Raw genomic sequence first — 24889 nt, forward strand, 5'->3', positions numbered from 1 at the left:
CCTGCGTGACACAACTGAGACCCGACACAGCCAAATAAACAAACATGTTTAAAAACAGGCAAACCCGAGCAGTGTGACAGTACTCGCCCCTAGAACACACACGTATGATCCTGTATCCATCATCCTACCGCATGCAAAACAGAGCCAAGCATCATTTATGGAGAGATACATGCATATATATGGGCTTCCCTGGTAGCTCAACTGGGAAAGAATCTGCCTGCAATGCAGGAGACCACGGTCAATTCCTGGGGTGGGAAGATCCGCTGCAGAAGGGTTAGGGTACCCACTCCAGTATTCTTAGGCTGCCCTGGTGGCTCAGATGGTAAAGAATCCACAATGTGCCCACAATGTGGAAGACCTGGGTTTGACCCCTGGGTTGGGAAGATCCCCTGGAGAAGGGAAAGGCTACCCACTCCAGTGTTCTTGCCTGGAGAATCCCCATGGACAGAGGAGCTTGGTGGGCTACAGTCCGTGGGTCGCAAAAAGTCGGACACGACTGAGTGACTAAGCTCACACACGTGTATATATATTTTTTTTCAAGTGCACAGGAACTAAAGGAATTAAAAACAACTCATCCAGGAGAAGGTTGGGGGCTATCTCTGAGGAGAAAGAAGAGGAGTAGGAGGAGGCGTAAGCGGGGACCTCTGATTACATTTGCAATGTTTTCTTTCTTAAAAGGAAAAGTTTTGACACAATTAGAGTAAAATATCAATATTTGACAAAGCCAGGGGCAGTTCATTATTTTATTCTCTATAATTTCCCATATGCTTGAAAGAGTACATTATTAAAATATATGATGCCTGGTGGGAGAGGGAAATTCCTTCCTGTCAGACCCACATGAAGGATGCCATTCATCTTTAATGAAATAAACGGGGCTCTTTGTGCGAGCTGGGGGCACCCCACATCCCTGCACCCCACTTTCCACTGGTCTCTTCTCTGAACTGAGCTAACCCTGAAAGCCACATCCCTCAGAGCCCCACCACCCAGGCCTAAACCTCAAATCTCCCACCTTGAATTCACTTCTAAGGGTTAAGCATTGCCATCTTCCTGTCCCCCTGAGGGGAGCCACCCTGGATACTCCGGCAGCTTCCAGGACCTGACCCTGGTTGTGGGGCGCCACTCAGCCCGGGAGGTGGGGGGGAGGCACTGACCGCAGGCACCCCTACCGCCCAGCGTTACTGGCACAGGCCGGGGGGACAGAGGAGGAGGTCGCCTCTCTTGACTGTGCAGCCCTGACAGGAGGCACGGAGGACCGTTGGGGGCCCTCCCTACTCTGCTCCGGGCAGGGGTGGGGCTCACAGGCCCTCCAGACAGCTCAGCTGTGATGGTTTACATCTCCCTGGGTCCTGGCCTTGTGGCCCCATCACTGCCCCGGCGCTGGGACGGCGCTGAGCAGAGCATCCTGGGGCCCTTCTTGGCACCGCAGGGAGAAGTCGAGGCCCAGGGAGGAGGGAGGCGGGAGGGGAGAGGAGGGAGGGAGGCGGGAGAGGAGAGGAGGGAGGGAGGCGGGGAGGGGGAGGGGAGGGGAAAGGAGGGAAAAGAGGGGGAGGGGCAGGGAGAGCCGCCAGCCTCGCCTCACGCATGCGCACAGGGCACCCCCACCAGGGCTACGGTCCCTCCAGCAGCACCTCTGGGTACAAGGCCCGGTGCTGGCCGCTCTGCTGCTGCTGCTGCTGCTGCTAAGTCGCTTCAGTCGTGTCCGACTCTGTGCGACCCCATAGACGGCAGCCCACCAGGCTCCCCCGTCCCTGGGATTCTCCAGGCAAGAACACTGGAGTGGGTTGCAATTTCCTTCTCCAATGCAGGAAAGTGAAAGTGAAGTCGCTCAGTCGTGTCCGACTCTTTGCGACCCCATGGACTGCAGCCTACCAGGCTCCTCCATCCATGGGATTTTCCAGGCAAGAGTACTGGAGTGGGTTGCCATTGCCTTCTCTGGCTGGCCGCTCTACAGCGTTCCAACTCATCGCACAGGCTGGAAACTAGGCTCAGAGAGGTTATGTGCCCTGCCGAAGGTCACCGAGCAGTCTGTGGCCGAACCGGGATATTCCCCTTTGGAAGCAGGCCCACACGCGTGTGCCTGGCCTGGTCTCCGCTGGGAAGGACGCAGAGGCAGCCCTAGTCACCCGCAGGCCGGCAAAGTGGAGCCCTGACCCTGGCCAGGCCTACTTCCAAGGGGCTTTCTGGAGCTCTGTCGGGGGCGCCCTGGGTCAAGGGAGGGGAGCCTGCATGGGTCGGGCGTGAGGTGGGTGGGCGTCCAGGATGGGCGCAAGGCTGGGGGGTGCGTGGCCAGGAGCAGGTGGGCTTGGCAGCCGCTTCCAGCTCCTGCCTGAACCACACTTCTGGAAGGAGGCTGCCCCAGGTCACCTGGTGAGAGAGCCAGGCAGAGCCAGAGAGAGTCCAGAAGGGACCCGGAGGGAGAGGAGGAGGACATGGAGGAAAACAGAACGACAGACACAATGAGGCAGAGAGCCGCACCCAGGCACAGAAAGAGGGCCTCAGACCAAGGGTGTCCCCGCTCCCTCCCCCAGCAACCGAAGGCTGTGCCTGCATCTCTTCATCCCGCCCAGCCCAGGGCCTCTGAGCCAGGGGCAAGCTAAAGGTCAATGGGAATATAAAGTAGAATATGCCTTCTTTTCATTTTCTCAGTCATAAACATGCTAGTTTAATAAATTGGGGGGGGACTGAAAAGCACACAGCTCCTTCCAGGGTGGGCAGGGGGCTGTGTGGTGGATTCAACCCCCAGCCCCGAGAGCCTCGCCCCTGCCCCGGCAGGGCCAGTTCCCCAACACCTGGTCCCAAGGCTGGCAGGCTCCCTGATTTGTCTCTCTTCAGGCCAGGCACTGGGGATGAGGGGATGACCAAGAGAGAACCACCCTAATCCTGCCCTTGACATGCTGGTGAACTTCGGGGAGACCCACAAGTGCCACAGAAGAGACCCCCAGTGTACCCCCAGGATTTCAGCCCTTGGGGGTCAGGAAAGCCTTTGGATGTTGAGTCAGGGCTTGGAGGAATCAGACTCTGCCCATCAGACCTCAAGAAGAGCATTCGAGGAGGAGGGCCTGGTCGAGGCATAGTCACAGAGGTGGTCTTTGGAAAACCTGGCCCACGATCCAGGAAGGCCCAGGGTGGCAGCCTGGACCCTGGGGAGTGAGCTGAGTGCTCCTGCAGGGAAGGCTCCAGGTAAAGGACCAGGGTCGGAGCCCACTTAATCACATGCCCTTGGCTCACAGAGAGGGCAGCCAACCACCTAAGGTCACACAATGAGTCAGCAGCAGAGCCAGGCCCAGGACGCAGGCCCCTGAGCTGTGGAAGGCTTCTGGTAAGGGAACCCTCAGCCCTCCCCCAAGGGAGGAGCTGGAGACACCCTACCATCCCCCTCACCTAACAGTGTGAGAGTCGGGAGGACCCCAGGGCCATCTCACAGGGAGACCTGGGTGCGCTCACCAGTCATTTCTCAGACGAAAGCCAGTGACCTGCCCCTCCACCCCACAGAGCCCCGACCCTGCCGTGGCTCAGACCACAGCCCCGCCAAAGGCCCCTTGGATGCTGACAGCAGAAGAGAACAAAACTATTGACCCTACTGTGCGCTCACCATGCTTTCAGCTGCCCGTTCTTATCACTCAACATCTGCACCCTGAAAGGTAGTGACTCTGCCCAACTTACAGATGGATGGTGAGGTCCAGAGAGGCTGAGTGATCTGGGGGCCAGGATCTGAGGGGCCCACTGTGTGGCTGCCTCTAAGGCCATTGCTGTGGGCCGACCCTCATGACCAGGGACTCAGCTAGTATCCAGAGTCTCTATGCCAGGTACCGCCCTGAGCACTTTCTGTGTATTCCTCATGTAACCCTCACAAGGCCCTGTGAGGTGAGGGCAACAAGGGCTCCAGTTTATAGACAAGGAAACTGAGGCACAAAGAGATGCCTCTCACATAATGAATGGCAGGGCAGGAGTATGAGCCAGGCCATCTGGCCCAGGGCACAGGCTTTAACCACTGACTGCCACTTCCCCTGAGGATCCCCACCTGTCTCCCTCTAGTCTCCAGCTCTGTTTGTCCTCAGGCCAGCAGGGGGTGGGTGGGGAGAGCAGGGGCAGAGGGCGGGTGGGAAATGCAGGGGGAGGAGTTGGAATAGATAGCGGGGGCTTGGCAGTGAGTGGCAGCAAGGAAGAGCCCAGGGGAAGCACAAGCCTCCCACATGGAGGGCTCCGTCCTTATGTCTCCTCCCCATCGCCTCTGCAGCTTCACAGGGACTGGTCAGGAAGCACCTTCCTGTCTTATAGGTGAGGGAACTGAACTCCTGAGAGAACCAGTGACTTGCCAAGGTCACCAAAGTCCTGGTGCCCCCCCCCCATACCCTTTGTAGACAGAAGGAACAGGACATGGGTTTTAGAGCCCACTTGGTCCTCCCCTCCCTGCCCCCAGCTCGCTGGGTCCTCCTGCTTGAGCTCCTGGGTCAACAAAGCACAGTCTTCCCCAGGGCCTTTGCACGTGCTGTTCCCTGCGCCTCTCTCCCTCCAGATAGCCCAGGACAACCCTCTTCGCTCACGTTTATACACAAATGTCCCCTCTTCAAAAAGTCCACCTCCTCATGTCCACACTGCTATACTTAAAACGGATAACTAACAAGGACCTACTGTTGCACATGGAACTCTGCTTAATGATATGTGGCAGCTTGGATGGGAGGGAGGGTTTGGGGAGAACGGCTGAATCCCTTTGCTGTTCATCTGAAACTATCACAACATTGTTAATCAGCCATACCCCAATACAAAATAAAAAGTTTAAAGAAAAAAAAGTTCACCTCCAGCCATCCCCTCTCAACGGGCACTCCCACCCGCCATGGCTCTCCAGCCACTTCCTGGCTTTGTCCTGCAGGGACCTGCTCCCCTCTGACAATTACACATTTACGCATTTTACCTGTTCACTGCCTGCCTTCCCTTCAAACATGGAAACCCTCAAGGGCCCGGCCCCCATCTGCTTCGTTTCCTGGTGGATAAAGTTGCTTAGCATGGCGGTTCTCCACCTGGGTTGCACATTAGTATCAGCTGGGGAGCCCAGGCCCCGTCTCATAGCATTTAAACCTGAATTCCTGCGATGAGGCTTGGATACCTGGGTATTTTACACTCCCCAGCTGATTCCAACGTGCAGCCAGATGGAGACCACCGTGCCAGCAGAGCAAGGCCCGGAGGAGATGCTCAGTACAGATTCAGTGAGTGAATCAATGAACGAATGAGTGAATGGATTCTTTTCTTAAATATGTATTATTTATTTATTTAGCCATGCCAGGTCTTAGCTGCAGCACTCAGGATCTTCACTCTTCATTGCAGCAGGCAGGATCTTTTTATTTTCCAGCTGTGGCATGAGGAATCTTTAGTTGAGGCATATGGGATCTAGGCATATGGGATCCCTGGGTAGGGATCAAACACAGACTCCCTGTGTTGGGAGCAAGGAGTCTGAGACACTGGACCACCAGGGAAGCCCGCAGTGAATGGATTCTTCCACATGGGTCAACCAAGGTCCAGATCAGGGACAGGGAGCCAGAAACCGGAAGTCATGAACTTGAGTTTCCCCAGGTTCAGCCCCTCCACAGTGTCACTCACCTCCTTCCAGCGCATCTCCAGCAAGTTGACCCAGATGCCCTGAAAAGCCTCCACTCACTCCTTTCTATCCCTCATAATAAGCCTGTTTGCTGATCCAGTGACCAGGGCTGAAACTGTCCTGCTTCCACCCCCAAACTTCCCATATTCAGACAGGTCTTGCAACCGAAGGGTACACCAGGGAGGAAGCGGGCTCTAGAGGGCTGCAGGGTGGGCAGGAGCGCTCCCTGGAGAAGCCAGATGGGACAGGAACACTGGACACGGAGGAGGGCTCAGAGGTCTGTCCAGCGGCCTACCGAGCCTCCCTACAGGTCTGCAGATGCAGACCGGGCCCCAGGGCTCCTCAGCAGCTGGAGGCCCAGGAGTCCAGTGTTCCCAGGTGACTATGATGAGCCGCCAGGCTTGAGAGCTGCCGGGGCAATGCAGCCTGTACTGCAGCGCCCCACCCGCAGGGAGGGACTTTCCGGATAGAGCCCCGGGCTGCATTTTCCCTCCCCTCACCCAGCTCCCCGCTCGGTTCAGGCCTGGGCCTGACCCTGGCTCTTGAGGCCCCCCTCCCCAGATTTCCACCACAAAGAGACACCTAGGGTTTGGGGGAAGGAGAGTCTGTAACAGCAGAGGGAGGGCTGATCCTCCCCCCAGGGGAACAGCCCTTGACAGTCACCCTCACCAAGTGACCCTCAGGTCACTTCCCACACTTCCCCCGCCTTCACCCCTCAGTGTCATCCAACCTGCTCTGGCAACACCAGCACCATCTAAGCACCTGCTAAAGGCTTTGCCCACATTATCCCTGCTGCCAGATGAGGACCTGCACACTCCTTTACAGATGCATAAACTGAGGCTCAGCAGGGGCCGCACAGAGAGCATGGGGCCAGGTCTCACCAAGCCTACCTGATAGCCAAGAGGAAGGACAACAGAGTAGCAGAAGGGCAAAAGTAACAAGTGGTACAAAGATGCAGCTGCCGGGGCTCCTCCCCGAGCTCCCCACTGACTAGCCGGTGACCTGGGGAAGCCGCTTAGCTTCTCTGTGCCTCAGCCCTGCATCTGTAAAACGGGGATAAACACCACACGCCGACCCTGGGTAGGTGCTGTGAGGACTGGGGCAGGCCCTGACGCAGGAAGTGTGCTGTGTGAATGCTGGGATTACTGTACCCCAACAACCTCTTCAGGAGAACCCCTCATTCACTCCTCACACATTTGCGGAGCGAGACTTCTTGGGACAAATCTCTAATAAAAGCCAACAGTAGGACATGGAGGTACGTTTTAACAGGGAACAAAACCTTAAGTGAAAGGGACTCCATAGAGGAGCTGGAGGTATTTGGAGGGTGGAAAAGCCCCCGATGCTGGAAAAGACTGGGACGACAGAGGATGGGATGGTTGGATGGCATCACCAGCTCAATAGACATGAGTTTGAGCAAGGTCCGGGAGATGGTGAAGGACAGGGAGGCCTGGCGTGCTGCAGTCCATGGGGTTGCAGAGCTGGACACGACTGAGTGACTGAACAATAACAACGAAACACAACCAGGTGTGCTGTGCAGTGTCCCTGGCTGCTCAGTGGTTAAAGAATCTGCCTGCAGTGCAGGAGACCTGGGTTCGATCCCTAGGTCAAAAAGATCCCCTGGAGAAGGAAATGGCAACCCACTCCAGTATTCTTGCTTGGAGAATCCCATGGACAGAGGAGCCTGGTGTGCTACAGTCCACAGAGTCGCAGAGTCTAACATGACTTAGTGCCTAAACACATCTAGACAAACACATCTAGGTGGCCCAGGGCTCACCACAGCGGTGGGCACCAGGAGCGACAGCAGGCAGTGACTGGAGCCCACAGCAAGACGGGCTCAGCTACACTCAGCCCCACAGCCAGAGGCTCACGCAGGCTCTGCAGACCAGGCCACCCTGCCATCATCGCAAAGTCTGGGGAGACCTGGGGGAGCCCTGCTCTCCATGAGTCCATTCAGCTAAGATTTCCCGAGGGCCCCCATGGGCCTGGCCTCCACTGGGGTCCTACAGGTGCTGCTTACAGGCCAGCAGGGCTCAGCTGATGGCGTCTGTCTCATCTACTCAGTTCCAAGGGTGTAGCTCAAGAGCAGTCCTAGACAGCGCGTACATGAACAGGCACGGCTGTGCGTCCATAAAACTTTACGGACACTGAAATTTGAATTTCACATAATTTTCCTGTGTCATGACTTGTTGCTTTTATTTTTTTTTCCAACCATCTGAAACACGGAAACCATTCTCTGCTCACAGGTCGTACAAAAACAGGCAGCAGGCCGGAGGAGAAGCCAAGAAAAACAGGGAAACAAAGAAACACGGACGTAACTACAAACTGTGGTGAAGGTCATGACGGGGAAGATGTGAAAATAAGATAGAATAACTGGGGGGTGGGCGGTGTTCCTCTGAAGACAGTCCATTTAAACTTTAGGTTGAATAAGAAGGATCGGCATCAGAGTAGGAGGAGGACATTACAATGTCCCGCTGTAGAGCGGAAAGCAGGTGCAGAGGCCCTGTGGTGGGAAAACAGCCGGTGTTTTCAAGCAACATAAAGCAGTGGGACGGGTGCAGAGTGCACCCAGGAGAGGCTGAAACATGCGGTCAGGGCACCAGGTATCACAGGGTCTCTCAGACTGGCCAGCAGTGTGGAGGTTTGCATTTTAATCAAAGAGCAACACAAAGCCAAGGAAAAGTCTAAGTGGGGGGTGAGCTGGATGGATTTGACCTTGAGGAAAATCATTCTGGCCACTGAGCAAAGGTTTGCCTGTGGAAAGACCTGTTTGGAAGCAGGGAGAGGAGAGAGAGGCTTCAGCAGGGCCCAGGTGAGAGAGCACCCGTGGCGGGGAGTTCCCAGGACACGTTCAAAAGGAGAGCCCGCAGCGTGTGTGACAGCACACAGAGGGAGGTCAAAACGCCATCAAGGTTGCTGCCTGGGCCCTAGAAAGATGAAGCTGTCTTCACGGCAGACAGGCAGGCCGCGGGGGAGGGGGCGGGCCCTCTCCAAAGTCACTCCTGCTTGCGCAACGCAAACATTTTGAAGACAGAAAAGCCACGTCCTCAACAGAGCGTTGGTATCAGCTGAGCCACGTCTCCCCTTGGCTGGGCTGGTCAGCCAAGCACCCGGCAGGCAGCTTTCTCTAACACACTTTCATGTTGGGTCTCAGTCGTGTCTGACTCTTTCGTGACCCCATGCACTGTAGCCCACCAGGCTCCTCGGTCTGCGGGATTTTCCAGGCAAGAACACTGGAGTGGGTTGCCATTTCCTCCTCCAAGGGATCTTCCCAACTCAGGGGCTGAACCCACGTCTCCTGCGTCGGCGAGCGGATCCTTTACCACTGCGCCGCCTGGGACGCCCAAGCACCCCAAACCCTCCTAGCGCTTCCCTCCCCAGGAGGGGCAGGCCCTTGCAGGCAGGCTGGCGCGGCACACAGAGGGCCAACGCCCTGCATCCGCGGTCCTGGCCCAGCCTCTCCTAGGAAGCGGGGCACCTGCACCCGCCTGCTGGCTAGCATCCCCTCCGCCCTCCCTCCTGCGGCCCCTTCCTGCCCTCCCTCCACTCCAGCCCATCCCTAGTGCTCAGGCCCCGCTGTGGTGACAGCAGAAACCCTCATTATCTGCGAGTTATGCTGGCCACTCAGGCTCCACACTGCACTGCCTGGCAGATGGTGGGGCCTCTCCAGGATCAGCCGCAAAGGTCACCGTCTGTCCCCTGCCCACCCAGTCCAGCCTCTTCCACATCGACGGAGTCCCTCATGCTGACTTAAAGTCCGGCTACAAGCTGTGCAGTGACATTTCCTGCGGGCTGACTGTGTGCCAGGCACCGACCAGGCAAGTCTTTTCTGGACATTAACCCTTAATTCCTACACCCGGCTGAGGAGACCACTGTCACCCCCATTTTACAAAGGAGGAAACTGAGGCACAAACAGGCTAAACGATCTGCCAAGGTGGCAAAGTGGTCTGGCCCCAGTGTCCAAATTCTTTTTTTTTTTTTTTTTAATTTGGCGATGCCGGGTCTTAGTTGCAGCACTCGGGATCTAGTGCCACAACCAGGGATCAAACCTGGGCTCCCACATGAGAGGTGCAGAGTCTTAGCCACTGGACCCCGGGGAAGTCCCTCCAGTGTCCAATTTCCTAATCACCATTCTAGCTCATATTCCCATCTTCAAGCCTCAGTTGCTTATTTCTCCACTTCAAAAATGAGGGACTCAATGCGATTATTTCTGGATCCTTCTGAGCTCTTACAGGGTCAAGGATTCGAAAACTGCTTTCTTCCAGGCCACTTCCTATGACCTTTCTCCTCCCAGAAATATTGCTTTCAGGAAAAGAGCGGATTGGCTCATTCATACTATGGTGTAAATGACTGATACAGTGACTGGATGTGGTGGACATGGTGAGGTAACTCTGGTGGCACAGAGATTCAAACCCAGACCTGACTGCTTTCAGAACCTGGGCTGTCCCCACAACATGATACCACACAAGCCACTTCCTCTGGGTTAGGCTCTCCTCCAAAATGTATTCCTTACCTGCATCAATATTCCCTGTCCTAGGAGAATGGAGCCAAAATGAAGATGAAAGTGGGGGTGGGAATAGAAGGCTAAAGAATACAAGCTGTCAGACCCACAGCACCTCAAAGTCAGGGCTTCTGATCCTGAACGAAGGCCTAGGTTCGAGACCCACGTCCAGCCCTGTGGCTCTGCAGAGGCAGTCTGGGACCTGACCCCCAGCCCTGGCCCATCTTTCAATCGGGGCTCAGTGTCCACTGCTGTCGGACGCAAGTTGCCCCTCCAAGCTCTGGCAGGTGTGAGTTTTGTTCCTACCCTGGCCTTGATGGAACCCTATGAGCATTCTCCTAGCAGGAAATCACCCTCTCTGAGCTGTGTACCAGAAATCTACCTCGTGGGGGAAGGAGAGAGCTGTAAGCACAGCCTCTGGGGGAGTTCCCAGCAGGCCCCACTAATGGCCTTGGTGGAGCGGGCTGGGCACAGCGGTGCCCTCTGAAACAGACCCCTAGATGGCAGCTTCCCCAGCCTCGAGAGGCCCCTCCCTCACCCTCTCCTGCTCAAGGCTCTGCTCCTGACCTCCCTCCCCAAAGTTCAATCTTTCTGCCTCTGTAAATGGCTTTTCAGTTTCTCGCCCAGCCTCTCATTTCTATCAGTTTAATTATTGAGGAGCCCTCTTGTCGCCAGCCTGGAACATTAACACTGTTAAAAGGGACCCAGGGACTTTGGACCACAGCCAGCTGTCTCCTTCTGGCTCTCTCCCATCCCCCCCACCTCTCCCCCACTTTCCTTTCCCAAGAGCCCCCTCTGTTCCCCGCTTTCTTCCCCCAAGCCTCTCCCTCCCAGTCCCATCTCAGTCTCCGTGAGCCTGGGGGTCTCCTGACTCCCACTCCCACCCGCTCATCTCCCTGTGATCTCAGGAGGTGCAGACAAAACGGAGGCCACGGTCACACTCACATGTGACCGGATGGTCTGGGGAGAAGGAACACCTGAGGTCCCCTGGCAGGTGAGGCCCTTTGGCCCCAGGCCTCCTCACCAGAGACCTTTCCATCCTAGGAGGGGTCAGCTCAGAAGTCGCAGCCCACTCCCGCAGGGGGCCTCCAGAACCCGCTTCAAGGCCTGATGCTGACAGCAGCCCTTCTTAGACCCTTTTTCCAGTGACACCTCTCAGCTCCTTTGACGTCTCCCACCTCCCTATAAAGTGGGCACTAGGTCTCCTCTGGGAGACAGTGGGGTGGGACCCTCACTGAGGTCTTAGCCCCAAGGGCCTGATCATGTTGTCTTAACATTTTTACAAAACGCTTTTTAATATTTATTTGTATCTGTTTTATTTCCTTTGGCTGCGCCAGGTTTGGGTTGTGGCACACGGACTCTTCCATCGTCTTTGCAGCATGCAGAATCTTTAGTTCTAACTTGTAAACTCTTAGTTGTAGCCTATGGGATCTAGTTCCCTGGCCAGGGATGGAACTGGGGCCTCCTGCATAGGGAGCTCAGAGTCTTAGCCACTGGACCACCAGGGAAGTCCTTAGAAAACACATTCTGAAACACCCAGAGTCACTGCAGCAGCCCCACCTGTGGTCTGGCCTTCTCATGGGGGGGGGTTGTGCCCACTCAGATAGGCGGCCTCTGCTCCATGACACCTGCTGGCCCAGGTCACCTCCCCTCCCAACCCCGGGGCAGGCGGGCTGAAACGATGACTCAGCTGGCCCAAACCTCAGTAGGCCCAGGGCTGGGACCACTGAGCCCTGCTCCCTCTCCCCTCTGGGTCTGTCTTCCTCACTACAGGATTGGGCAGAGGGGCTGGACCAGGTTCCCAGTCCCCACCCCACCAATGAATGACCAAGGCAACACTGCTCCCCAGGGGTTGTTCAAACTGTCCACTGCCAAGGCAAAGTTTCCTTCAAGTCTCCTTCTGCATCGTGATTTTGCATCCTTCATGATGCATTTGTTTTTAAAATTAAAATAGTGCTTTCATCCAGATCATTAAGCAAAACCAGCACTCCAGGAAGAAGGCCCCAAGTCAAGGGCTGCACAGCACCCGTGGCCCCGACCAGCCCGTGGCAAAGTTCCAACCCCGCTCCACTAGACAGGACAGCCAACACGGGACACTCACACCATTCACCCCACTTCTACCCTAGCCTCCCCAGAAATGCCCCCAAGTACTAATGCATCATGGGACTGGGCAAACAGGTTCCAGAAAAGGCCCAGGAGAGAGGGCTCCAGCCTCAGCACTTCCCGCCCTGCATGAGGCCAAGAAGGCTCTCTGTCCACTCCCTAACTCTGGAGACTCTGAGGAGACAAGGAGCCAACTCCAGCGCCCAAGAATCTAACATGAGGGTGAAGGAGGGACACAAAGGCTCCCTTTGCGCCTCCCTTCCTCCCCCCTCACCCTGTCCTCTTTCCCTCTCTTTCTCTGTCTCTCTGTCTCTCTGTCTCTCTCTCTCTCTCTCTCTCTCACACACACACACACACAGCAAACGAGGAGGCTCCCGGAGAAGAGCGGGCATATAATTATTGGTAAAATGCTTGTAATGTTTTTCTCTCCACCCGGTAGCTTTCAGTTGTTTTAGCAGCTTAGCGAAGCACTTGGCTCCAATTGAATTGCAAATCAGCAGCTCCTGCCCCAGGAAGAGAGGAAGGGGGGCGGTAGAGAGGGGGCAGGGAGGGACTCCAGAAGGTAGAAAGGTGTGCAAGGAAGAGGGGCAGAAGGAAAGGAATGAGCCGGGGAAGCTCCGTTGGGGACCCAGGGCACCCGCTCCTCCAGGCCTTTCTCGTCCACAGCTCCAGTCACTGTGGGTGAGAGCTAATGCCTCATGCAAAAAACCAGGACACATTTTCTAACTATAATCCTGAGGTGGAGCGGGAGGGCCACACGGGGCTTTCTCAACTACCCAGAGGAAAAAAAACAGATCTTTCTTGGGAATTGCAATTATTGGAAAACAATGTCAAAACAAAAGTCTTGCTTTTTCTCCCTGGCAATCTCCAACATTCACACTTCCAGTCTACGTCTATCTTTTAACCTGTGTACCTTTCTATCTACCTATATTTCTGTCCATCCATCTGTCTGGGGTTTTTTTATATCTCTGTCCGCCTGTCTCCTCCTCCCTCCTGTTGTTCAGCAGCACTTCCTTTCCCTCCTGGTTCAGAATTCCCCGCAGAGGAGCAGAGTTGATCAAAAGGCTGCCTGCAGCAGGTGCTGTTTCAGCACCACGGTCAGCACCACCGAGCTGGGACCTTCTCTCTGCCCACACGCAGGTCAGCCCCAGATTCTCACGCACCACTGTGGGTACTGGGGGGCAACACACTCTCTCCCAGGGATTCAGGAGGAGAAGAGGGGAAAGGAGCTGGGCAGGCACTAACCTTGAAGAGGCGAAGGATGTTGGCCACCATGATGGAGACGGAACTCCCGGAAGCACCAATGACACCCACCACGCGCTCAGGTTTGGTGATGATGGGCGGGCCGCCACTGCCACAGCGGACCTCCGTGCCGTCCTTCTCGATGAGCGCCTGCACAAAGGTCAGCGACTGCTCCAGGGCATGGGTGTCCCTGGAGCAGGTGTCCAGAATGCGGGCGCCCAGCGTGATGTTGGGCAGCAGGTCCGGGTCATTGTTGATGCGATCCAGAGCAAACAGCATGGCCTCCAGCCGGTGGATGCCCTTCTCCTTCTTGAGTTCTCCACAGGCCTTGCCCTCCGAGCCCCGGCCGTGCACAGGGAACAGGCCTCCCAGAGTGATGTCCCCGTCTATGCGGATGGAATTCATGTGGGGGTGGCCTTTGGGCTTCCCCAGGGAGGAAGGCACCCAGGGCCCGGAAAGGCTGAGGAGCAGGCAAAGGGGCAGCTGGGCCCACCACCAGCCCCAGCCCCTCTTCCCAGGCATCTCGGAAACCCCTAGAGACCCATGAATGGCAGGCCTCGCTCCTAGCCTTGGCGGGCCCCAGGCCCCACGGCCTGGACGAGCATGGGCACAGCAGCCCCCACCAGTCTCTCCAGGGCGGCTTCAGCAGCAGGGTGGCTGAGGGCGGCCAATGGCCAGAACTGTGCTGGTGCTCCTCAGCCCCCGGCGATGCTCAGTTGTGGAACCGGCTGCACTCAGACAGCAGGGAGTAGCTGGGGTGCAGCAAAGCTCTGGTCTTGGTCCCCACGTCCCTCAGGCCTGTTCTCAGTGGATGACCGTGAAAGGTGGAGAGTGCTCCTAGCTGGGCAGATCTTGGCATCAAGGAGAAAACAGCTCCAGAGCTCTCCTCTTACCAACCTAAGAAAGAGAGAGAGAGAATCAGAGAAGCCCAAGAAGACATTAGCTATTCGCATCTTTCATCAGGAGCCTGGTAGCAGGAGATGCTGGAGGTTGTGGTCAAATACGCCACAGACCTCCTGAACTTGGCTTCCTCTCTGCTGCCGCTCAACTTTGGTGCAGATGAGAGAACTTAAGGCAGAAACTGGGTTATGTCTGAAGGTTCCTGGTGCCCACTGCCACCAGACCAGAGGTCTCAGAGAACACACCCCAGGGAACCTCCAGAGACCTAGGAAGAAGAGGGGTCTCCTCTCAACAGGCACCCACAGGAAGGAGCAAGCGCGCAAAAACCGGCCCCGCTGGACACAACCCATTTCAGAGATAGGAACACCAAGGCCCAAAGCAGGAGAGCACTTGGCCCAAGTCACACAGGGGGCGAACGCCGCCTGGAACCCAATGCCCAGCCCCCAGTTCTGGAACCAGACACACAGGTTCCTTGAGGACTTGGAGATGAGGAAAGAAAACGGCCTCAGAAGAAGTCAGGCTGGGAGCTGCTCAGTCTGAAGGCCAAGAGAAGCTGGGGCTGGTGGAGTTGGGGAGGGTGGACCCTCCATTTCCACCCCAGCTGCCCTGCTACCCCACCAGAGGGTCAACCCAGCGAAGGCTCCTTTTCACTTGCTGGGCCCCCCACCCCACCCCAGGGGTCTTTATCTCTCCATTTCTCTTTGCCACTTCCTCCCTCTGAGAGGGGGCTCAGGTTCTGGCCTGAGCTAGTGCACATTATTATGATGACCATCATTATTATTGTTGTTGTGATTAAATATTTATCTGCAAGGGGAGAGGAGAGAACACCAGCTCTTCCTCATTCTCATTGCTAATCTGGGCTAATTTCCCCAGGGCTTCCTTCCCAGGGCCCAGCCTTCCCTCAGTGCCAGCAACTTCCCTCCCCTCGACTTGGGAGGCCCCGGGGAGAAAGGCTGAAAGCAGAGTCAGGGCGGGGTTGGGGTGGGGGGACGACTTCAAGGCCCCCTTCCCTGTGCATCTGTCAAATGAAGACCAGGAGCCGCTCGCCCGATCTGTGCCTCGGTCTCCCCAATCGTGTGAAAGAGCCTGTGTTTGGGTTGGGAGGCTTCGCTGGAGACCTGGCCCCTCCATGAAGACCAAGTGGGGGTCTCAGAGCCACCATCCCCCCACCAGAGGCTTCCAGGGCTCTGGAAGGGGCAGGGAAGCATGGGGACCCGCCCCCCAGGATCCAGCCTTGGCTCCTGGGCTTCTCCGGTGAGCGTCTTTTGGACACTCACCTCATACCTCGCCCCTCATCCAAATGCTGCCCCCTCCATTAGCTCCTCAGAGGCCAAGAGGAGGGCTTGTAATTCTCCTCAGCAGCCTTCTGCAGGTGAAGCAGTCTCCCAGAGAGACCAGGTGACTTCCCACTCAAGGCGGGTGAGGACTCAAATCCAGCACTGGTCATGCCGAGAGCGCCTGGGGAAGCCAGGACCCAGTGACCTAGGGCTGGGGGTCAGTGCTCTGGGGAGGGCTGAAGATCTGTCAAATACAGGCAAGGGGCAGCTACACCCATGCGGACCCCTCAAGAGCACTCACACCTCCGTGAGAGTTGTCTGAGGCCTCTCCCAGGTGGCTCTGGGGAGTGAGGGGTGCTGTGGGGTGCTGGCTGCCAAGGCCAGTTCTAAGCAATTCAGACAAGAAAGAGCAGGAGTCCCAGCCCACCCTGCAGTCCTACTGCTGCCCTGCTGGAGGCCACGCTTGTCCCCCAGGGAGTCCTCAGTTTTAACATCTGTAAAATGGACGGGCTGGAATAAGACACAGTCCGGAGGCCATCCTGGCCCTGTGGGGCATTTCAGTCATCACCATGAAGGGAGGGAGTCAGCTACTAGCCTGCATCCAGGCAGGGACGTGGGCGGGACAGTCCATGATGAAGCACGGTCTTGTCCAAATGCCAGCGGTGCCCCACGGAGAAAAAACAGCGAAGGACGACACAGCGCGGTTCGCCAGGCACCGGGCAGGCACGCTGCCTACATTGGCTCAGGTAACACATCCCTATGAGCCAGGTGGGATTTTTAGCCCCATTGCACAGATGATGAAGCTGAGGTACCAAGCCTCACGTGGTGACACAGCCCAGGAACACAGAGCTTGTGTAGTGCCCTGACCGCCCCACCACGCTGGCTTGCCAGAGGGTCTCTCAGGCCCTGCCCAGCTCTGGCATCCTGGGAGGTCAGGGGTGGGTTTTTTTATTTCAATAGAGGGATTTGGGGCATAGGGACAGGCAGTGAGCAAGGCTGCAGCAGGGCAGATTCAGGCTGCAAGACCCAGTACACAGCGGCTTCTGCCGGTTGGGCCTTCTCAGGCTTCCAGATCCTTCATGAGGGATCAACACTAGCTTCTTCTTGAAACCCGAGCACCTCCGGGCTGAGCGGAGCCCAAACATAAGCAAATAGACACACACACACACACACACACACACACACACACACATACACACACCCCGCAGGCAGGAGAAAGCAGGCGCACGTGGAAAGAAGGTCTCAGTGAGGAGAAAGGCAAGCACTTGCGAGATGAGAATCGAGGCCCCAGGCCGCCCTCCACCGACTGGGTCCCAGACGCCTGCAGCGGGCCCTCTGCAGCCCCCAGTCCCACCAGGCCTGCCCTTTCTGAGCTCCTCCAAGACCCGGGCAAACCACCGCCTCTGTCAGCCTCCCCTGCTTGCTTTGATCCTGCATAACAGGCACCCAGGGAAAAGTAAAAATACCTGTGAGTGAAAGGAGCCAGCAGAACAGAAGCTGGGGGAGGGCAGGGAGGGGCGGGAGCCAGCCTGATCCGCCCTCCCCCGCCAGGGATGGGCGCTTCCCTCTGCAGGGGAAGGGGGAGCCCTCAGACCACTGCCCACCCCCCAACCAGGTCCAAAACAGCCAGGAAAGCTCAGCTCTGGGACAGCTGGAAGGGTCCCTCCCCAGGTGAACTCACCAGGACTGCGCAGGTGCGCCTGCCCACCCCCAGGTGAGTCTCCACCGGGTGCTCAGTCTCGCTCCCCCTCCCCACTCCCCAGCCGCTGGAGCACCTCCTTCTGTGGCACCTGCCAGATTCTGCAGGGAGGGAGGAGGGGCACAGGGTAAAGCAATAGTTCACTGGCCGGTGGGCTTTTTCCAGAACATTCTCTTCAGTGAAAGGGGCGGGAGGGGGGGTGCTCGGCAGATGGTTGCAGTCTACCCCACTCCAGCCCAGCCACCCCACAACCCAAGGGTCTCTCAGACATCTGAGGAACTGGCCACCCCCACCTCTTCCAGGCCTCAGCAAGCAGGACTCCAGGCTTTTCTCCTGCCTAACCTCAGTCCTTCGTCTCCAGCCAGGGCCTGGGCCAGAAAGAACCACAAACCACAAACCGACAACCAGAAGAGCTGCTGCGATTTACTAAACTTCAATTTAGTTTTCACCGAGCTGCTTTTGCTTCTCCCAAAGCAAAAGAAGAAACAGACTTCTCTCAAACATGAAATAAAGGACAGCGACACAGGGAAGGACCCCGCACTTGGCTCCCAGGGGTGGGGAGCATCTTCTTCCCTCCCCGCTCCTCCCCACCTCCCCACCCGCTCAGGCTTCCGGCTCCTCTGCAGGCCAGCAGACCAGCCCCTAGGGTAGAGCCAGGAGAGCCAGGCCCAGAGAGGGTCCCGCAGGCTCCCCTGGGCCCCCAGCGCCCCCTCCCCACCTTCCTGAGCCTCCGGACCTGCGGTGGCCCCTCCCTCTCTGCTTGCCCCAATTCCCTCCAGCACCTGCCTGGGCTGGATTCACTTTGACCTCTGCAGTGCCTGGCCCAGCCCAGGTGCTTGGAGAACTCGGGGGACTGTGAATAGGATCGGGATTGAACCTCCTGAGCTGTTTAGATGCCTTGTGGCCCACATCTCACGTTTCCACGGAAGGAGGAGCTGGGGCTCCACTCCCCACAGGGAACCATGAGAGAGAACCTGAGGCCTCCCCCCTCCTTCCTCCACCGCCCACAGCCCCACCTGCGTGGGAGTCCGGGCCGAAATCACTGCACTGCAGGCCACTTCTGAGGCCCCCCTCTTTCCTGTCCCCCTGGGGAGCTGCAATGGCTGGGCAGAGGTGAGGTTTGCTAGACAGTCTCCTCTCAAATGGGCAAGGCCTAGACCCTGGGAGCAGGTCATCAGAAGTCCGTTCTACCCCAGCAGCACCAGCAACAAACCTCCACCTGTTTGAGTCCCTGGGAGAGGGGATGCTCTGCTAGCTTCCTCAAACCCCAGCAGCACAGCCCTCTCCCCACATGGACCACATCTGGGGGGACCACGTCCTCCTCACCTTGATGTCTCTGCGCCCCAGCCTGCACCACGCCTCGTGTCCCCCACCCGGGTGTGGGGACGTGAACGGATGATCCCTGGGCCCTTCCCACCCTCCTCTCCCAGGTAATCTATTTCTAGATGAATAGAAAGGGCAGCCCTGCTCGCAGGCACTCGCCCAGGCTGAGCCATGTTCTAAGAGCAAGAAGGAGGCCACAGTGGGGGCGGGGGCCCTTTTCCTCCACGGTTAATGCCCTAAAGCCTCTCTCTGTACGTGGTTATCTGACACTGGTGAGCCTGGGAGCACGTCTGGGGCCACATGGACAGCATCACCTTCATCTCTGCATCCCCAGGGCCTGGCTCCAGGCTCAGAACACAGGCAATTCTCCATCAACAACCAAAGGCAGGTCCCTGCCCCAAGCCAGCGTAGCGCCACCCTCACCAGTGGGGACCCAGGGCAGGGGGCGGGGGGCAGCAGCAGCATTCCAGGTCCACAGAGTGGAACTCAGACCTTGCACTGAATTCTTACAACTCGCTTATATGATCAGGTGTGAAACATAATCCCTGACCCTTCAGTTATGCAACATGCCATCCGAGTGTGTACCAAGTGTGTACTGAGCTCCCGCTGTGTGCCAGACTCTGCTCTTAGCACTGGGGAAATGCTGGGAGTGAAAACAGATACAGACACCTGCCCTGTTAAGCCCACATCCAGTGGTGGTGCAGGGGAGACAACAGATACATCTACACACAGATGGGGATCCAGGGCTTATGAAGAGACACAAGGCAGGTGAGAAGAAAGGAAATGGCCGGGCAGGGGCTTTGTGAAGGAAACGATAGTCAGGGAAGGCTTCTCAGAGGAGGTGGCATTTGAACAGAGACTAAAAACAGGAAGGGCATGAATCATGTATCTGAGAGAAAAGCATCCCAGGTAGAGTCCAGCAAGTGCAAAGGCCCTGAGGTGAGCATACAATTAGCAATCATTGTTCAAGGACCAGCAAGGAGGTCAGGATGACTGGACAGCAGTAGGAAGGCGGAGAAGCAGGAGAGGAGGTCGGGGGCGGGGGGGGGGGGGGGGGCTCCAAGCACAAAGCCAAGCAAGGCCTGGTGGGCCACAGTATGGATAGAGAAAGCAGGGCCCACTTTGAGCACAGCAGCCAGGGACTCAGGACAAGAGAAACCACAGGCTCCACGCCAGCCACCCACTCAGGCCACAGCAGTTCACATCAGTTGGAGGGCTAAGCAAGCATATCTCATTGGCACTGGGGCCCACCAGTTCAGCCCAGAAAATGCCCAGCCTTTTTAAAAAAATATTTTTGGCCATGCTGCAACAGCATGTGGGATCTTAGTTTCCTGACCAGGAAGCAAACCTGCACCTCCTGCTTTAAAAATACGGAGTCTTAACCACCAGGGAAGGCCCCAGAAAATGCCCAGCCTTGACTGTCCCCCTCTCCCAGGGCAGAGGGGCTAGCCACCAGCTCCTGCTTGCTCGGTGTCTCCTACTGCAGCGGCCCCCACCTCCATGCAAACCCTCAGACCTCTCCTTCCCACCTCAACCCCACCCCACCTCCTCTTGCCAGAACCACCCAGCTTTCTAGCCCAGCACCCAAAGGGGCAAGTGTCTTTGTTTGCAGCTGTTGCTATTGAGGGCTTCCCACTAATGCTGTTTCTTTCTCTCTCCTCCTCCTTCCGGTCCCCGTTCCTGAACCCCAGCACTGCACTGGGAAGCTGGGGCCCACGAGCTTGGCGAGTCCATGTCCAAATCCTCCTGCCTCGCACAGCCACAGGTAGAACCACGGTTGTGGGGAAGACTCCCCACCCTAAGCCACCCTGAGGTTGGGCATGAAGAAGGCGCTGTGACATCTGAGCAGTGATCACCCACCAGAAACTTCAGAATCCAGGTCAAGTCCCCAGCCTTTACTTCTATATCCAAATCTAAAAATAACCCTGTAGCGCTGCGGTATGTTTACTAGAAGTCACGGCCCAGCCAGGACGCAGGTCCACAGGCTAGTTTCTGCCCCCCTGAGGGACAGGGTGGTGGCTGGGCGGGTTGAAGGTGGAGGATGGGGCAGGACCCAAACCTCCTGATCCCTATGCGGGTGGCCCAGCCTGGGACAAGCAGCCAGCTGAGTTCTCTGGGAGTGTCATCAGAGCCCCCAGATGGCTGGGGCTTTCTCCAGAAGAGGGAGGCTCAGGGGGACACCGCAGCCTGCCCATCAGCCAGGCTCGGCCCAGAACGGCCCAACTGTCATCACAGGCTGGCATTTCCCAATTACCACAGATAATATCTGCCTTAATTGAATGGGGTCCAGATAATGTCATTATGCACCACATTCCCCAGTTTATTTAATATACTTGTGTACACATATATTTATGCCTCGCTGCTGCCATGAGATTGCTCAATGGTGAGGCTGATAATAAAACATTTCGACAGGAACTTTAATTTAAGGGGTGATTTTCACTATCCTTGTGGTGCTCGGTTTTCCCAAGGAGCCAACAAAAACTTGGACAGGCCTGTGGGCTGGAGGCTGGGGGGGCAGGCTGCATCCTTCCCTGAGCAAGTCCCTAAGTTCCTAAGCCTCCCTTTCAGGAGCCAGGCTCCGGCAGGAAAAGAGAAGGGAGGGTGTGAGGCAGATGCCCAGAGCCTGACTCCAGGCCTGGAAGGGAGAAGGAAGTGCGTTGGGAAGGCAGAGCTGCAGCCTGGGGTTGGGCAGAGAACTGAGGGAAGCCAGAAGCTGCACAGCAGGGAAAGAACTAGAGCGCCCAGGAGCCAAGGCAGTCTGCATGCCGGCAAGGGCCAAAGGCAGTGAGATCTCGAAATTAATTTTTGATAGTCCCCTGCTAACTAGGGCAGAGTGGACCGAGACACAAGCCCTCCCTGCTCTTTTCAGGAGCCAGCACCAGGCTGGGGGGGTGGAGGGGGGCAGAGGCAGGAGGCACCAGAAGCTGGTGCCCTCCGCTCGGGCCCACTGCCCACCGGGGGAAGCCCCCCCGGCCTCCTCCCTCAGGTCAGCCTGGGCTGTCGGCAGCTCTGCCAGCCCCAGCGAGCCGGGCCAGCGCCCAGATGCCAGCGCCCCCATGCCTCCTCCGGGTGGCACAGGCAGCCGCACTCTGCAGGAGTGAGATAACCTTCCAGCCGGCGGCTGGCGGGCCCAGCTGCCCAGGCTCTCAGTGGGGCCTGCCCACTGGAAAATGGGGTGCTAGGCTGAGCAGAGGAGGACAGCCGGGGTGGGCAGATGTCTTGGGGCGGGTGGTAATTAGGGGCTGCCGGCTCCACGCTGATCTGGGGGAGAGGATATGTCTAGGGGCTGTAATTATAAAGCTCAGAAGTCTTTATAAAGGCTGGTCCTGGTCCCACCATCTCGTGCCAGCTGTCCCCCTGCAGCAGGGCGGGTTTGGGTGTGTCTGAGCATGCAGGAAGCTGGGCAGAGGACCCCTCAGGAAGCAGGTGGGGGCTGCCCCCTGACCCTCCCGGCCAGCACACTGCTCTCTCACAGGCTTGCTTGCCAAGGCTCCCTTGCCGACCTCAGCCGCCTGCCTGCCTCCGGGAGGCACCCAGCCTTGGAGAGGAGGAAGCCACACAGAGGAAGGCAAGGGGAGGGGGCAGGTGGAAGGAGAGGCCAAGAGGCTAGTGCAAACCCTGGCATGCGCCCTCCTCGCCCTCGGCCAGCTCAGGCCCTGTTTTACGGGATGTACTGCATGCCCCCCCAAATATCCCATTCACTGCTCTCCTGGAAATCCACCACCAGTAGAGCACTCCACTGGGTTAAGCACTGCCTTCCTCCTCTCCAACTCTTGAAACCAAATGCCCCTGGGAGGGGAGCCCTATAAGTGATTCAGACCTCAGAAAAGAACTTTTTGATATTTTTGTCCCTGACAGGGGTGAAGATGTTGACAGCTAAGGGGAGATTGAGGGCTAGAATGACAGAAGTTGGGGGGAGATGAAGACCGCGGTCACCAAATTCACAGGTGGGTGGGCAGAGGCTCAGAGGCACCATCACCAAAGGTTCCACCCGCCCCAAGGACAGGACTGTAGGTGCTGGGAAGGCCCTCTGGAAAGTGGTCCTCCGTGGGCCCCAGGGAGGGGCAGGGACTCCGATCCCTACTCCCCACTGTAGCCTCCTTGCCACTAGCCCCAGGGCCTGCCCAGGAGAGGAAATAAGACCCCTGCCCTGACCACTGGGTGACCACACCCAGGGGCCTCCAGACTGTTCTGTGGGACTTCTCTGCAACATCAGGAGAGGCCCTAGAAAAGCTCCTGCAAATCCTCACCTTCTCATGGAAGTTCTCCCACCACCTCAGGCTCTGAGCCTTCGCAGAGCAGAGGCACCCATCCAGTGCATGAGGCCCAGGACCCCAAGCGGAGCCGGGGAGAAAGTGGGGGCCAGGGAGTCTCCTGGGGAAGGGGAAGTGGGGACTAGAACATTCTTCACTTCCAGCATGAGCTGGCCCAGCGAAGGGAGGCTGTGGGGACAGGGTGCCCCATATGGAGACTCTTACAGAGCTGCCCCCCCACCGGCAGCCCACAGCCTCCACCCTCACCCCAGAATGGAGTGGGGAGGAATATGAGGATCACAAACACACACGATCCTCCCTCCACCATCATCGGGCTTTCTGCCAGACTGACAGAGGAGCAGACAGACTCACCAAAGCTCCAAGAGACACGTGGCTCGGGGCACCCCATTAGGCGAGCCCGGCGCAGTCCCGCAGAGCAGCTTTCTCCCGCACCAGGGCGAGGAGGGTGAGCAGGACGGGGGCGGGGGTGGGGAGGCGGTGGCGGCTGGAGAAACAAGGACCCTCCTCCAACAAGGGCCGAAAGTCTGAAGGCGGGGGTGTCGCTCGAGGCCTGGGGGAGGGGCGCTCCCAGGCTGGGCCTCAGGACTCCCTGCGCCGCCACTGCCGCCCCATTTCAGCACAAACAGCCTCAGACCGCCCCGGTGCGGGGGCGCTTCGCGCAGTCGGGCCTCCACCTCCAGCCCCGCCCCCGCTCAGGGAGGGGACGCCTCCAGCTCCAGGGCGACTGGGAAGCCCGACCCCGGAGGGGACCCCCCCAACACACACACACACACACTCGGCCCGACCCCGGAGGGGAACCCCCAACACATACACACACACACACTCGGCGCGACCCCGGAGGGGAACCCCCAACACACACATACACACTCGGCCCGACCCCGGAGGGGACCCCCCCCAAACCGCCCCCCACACACACACACACAACTCAGCCGGCTGCCCGCCGGGCGTTCGCGTAGAAGCAAAGGTTCATCAGGGTCCGAGAGAGGGTCGGTCCCGAGTGTCTGAGAAGCACCTGACCCCGAAGTCCCAGGGCCCTGGGGAGACCCCAGACCCTGGGGTGCCGTCCCATCCCGCCTCCGCCGAGCGCCAGCGGGCGCCGGAGCCGGCCGGAGACCAATGCGACGCTGGGGCGCCACGGGAGCGGGACGCGGGGCCGGCCCGCGGGAAGGAGCTCGCACGGCTGGCGCTGCCCTCCCGCCCAGAGACCCGCGGGGACCGGGACACAGAACCGCCCGCGCCCCCGCCGGCCCTGCCTCTCCGCAGAGGGGGCGCACTGACGCCACCGTCCCCACCTGAGCGCGGGCTCGACCCCGCAGCCGGGGAAACCCGACACAACCCCAGGCACAGGAACACTTTCCCCCGGACCCGCAGAAGACCCGCCGCCCCACTCCCGGTCCCAGCCCCGAGGAGAGACCCTCTACCCCGGGTCCCATGTCCTCCAGCCCCGAGAGCTCCGGTCCACCGGCCCTCCTCTGGGCAGCGCCGAGCGCGGGAGCCAGCCAGAGGCCACCTCTCGGAACCCCAGAGTCCCCGCCGCAGCTCGCGCCCCCGAGGCCGGAGGGCGCCGTCCCCTCCGCCCGTACCCGCGGGCCACAACTCACCGCGCGCCGGCGAGCGCTCGGGGGCGCAGGGAGGCGGCGGCCGGAGGCTGGCGGCTCGCGGTGGCCGGAGCCCGGGCCGCGGCGGGCGGCTCTGACGCTGCGGACCGATCCCGGCGAGGAGCCGCCCGGAGTCCCGGACGCAGCGGGAAGGAGCTGGCGGCCGCCCGGCCCGGGCTGCCTCCGAGCGCGCGGCGGGCGGCTGCTGCTCCGAGAGCGAGCCGGCGAGCTAGGGAGCGGCGGGAGGCTCGGTTCCGTCCGCCGCGGAGCTCGGCGTCCGAGCGCGAGGGAGAGTGGGAGCGGCTCCGGGAGCGGCGTCCGGCCGAGGGCTCCGCGCTGGGAAGGCAGTGGAGCGGGAGCCGAGCCGCGAGCGCCGCCGGCT

General features: G+C 58.5%; 1 protein-coding gene across 3 annotated transcripts in view; it reads right to left on the reverse strand.

The window, feature by feature from the left end:
* Positions 1-24640, reverse strand: part of GRM4 (glutamate metabotropic receptor 4) — a 114643-nt gene extending 90003 nt beyond the window's left edge. For 2 of the 3 annotated variants that reach the window (XM_061397957.1, XM_061397956.1), the window contains exons 1-2: positions 24511-24640; positions 13440-14333 (exon numbers count right to left, since the gene is read on the reverse strand). In XM_061397957.1, the coding sequence (XP_061253941.1) occupies positions 13440-13958 (519 nt within the window). In that variant the 5' untranslated portion in view covers positions 13959-14333; positions 24511-24640. The remainder of the gene's footprint in view (positions 1-13439; positions 14334-24510) is intronic. The other variant, XM_061397955.1, reaches the window with a different exon arrangement.
* Positions 24641-24889: the final 249 nt, after the last annotated feature.

Source organism: Bos javanicus, chromosome 23 (assembly GCF_032452875.1).
Source record: "Bos javanicus breed banteng chromosome 23, ARS-OSU_banteng_1.0, whole genome shotgun sequence".
NCBI classification, from domain to species: Eukaryota; Metazoa; Chordata; class Mammalia; order Artiodactyla; family Bovidae; genus Bos; species Bos javanicus.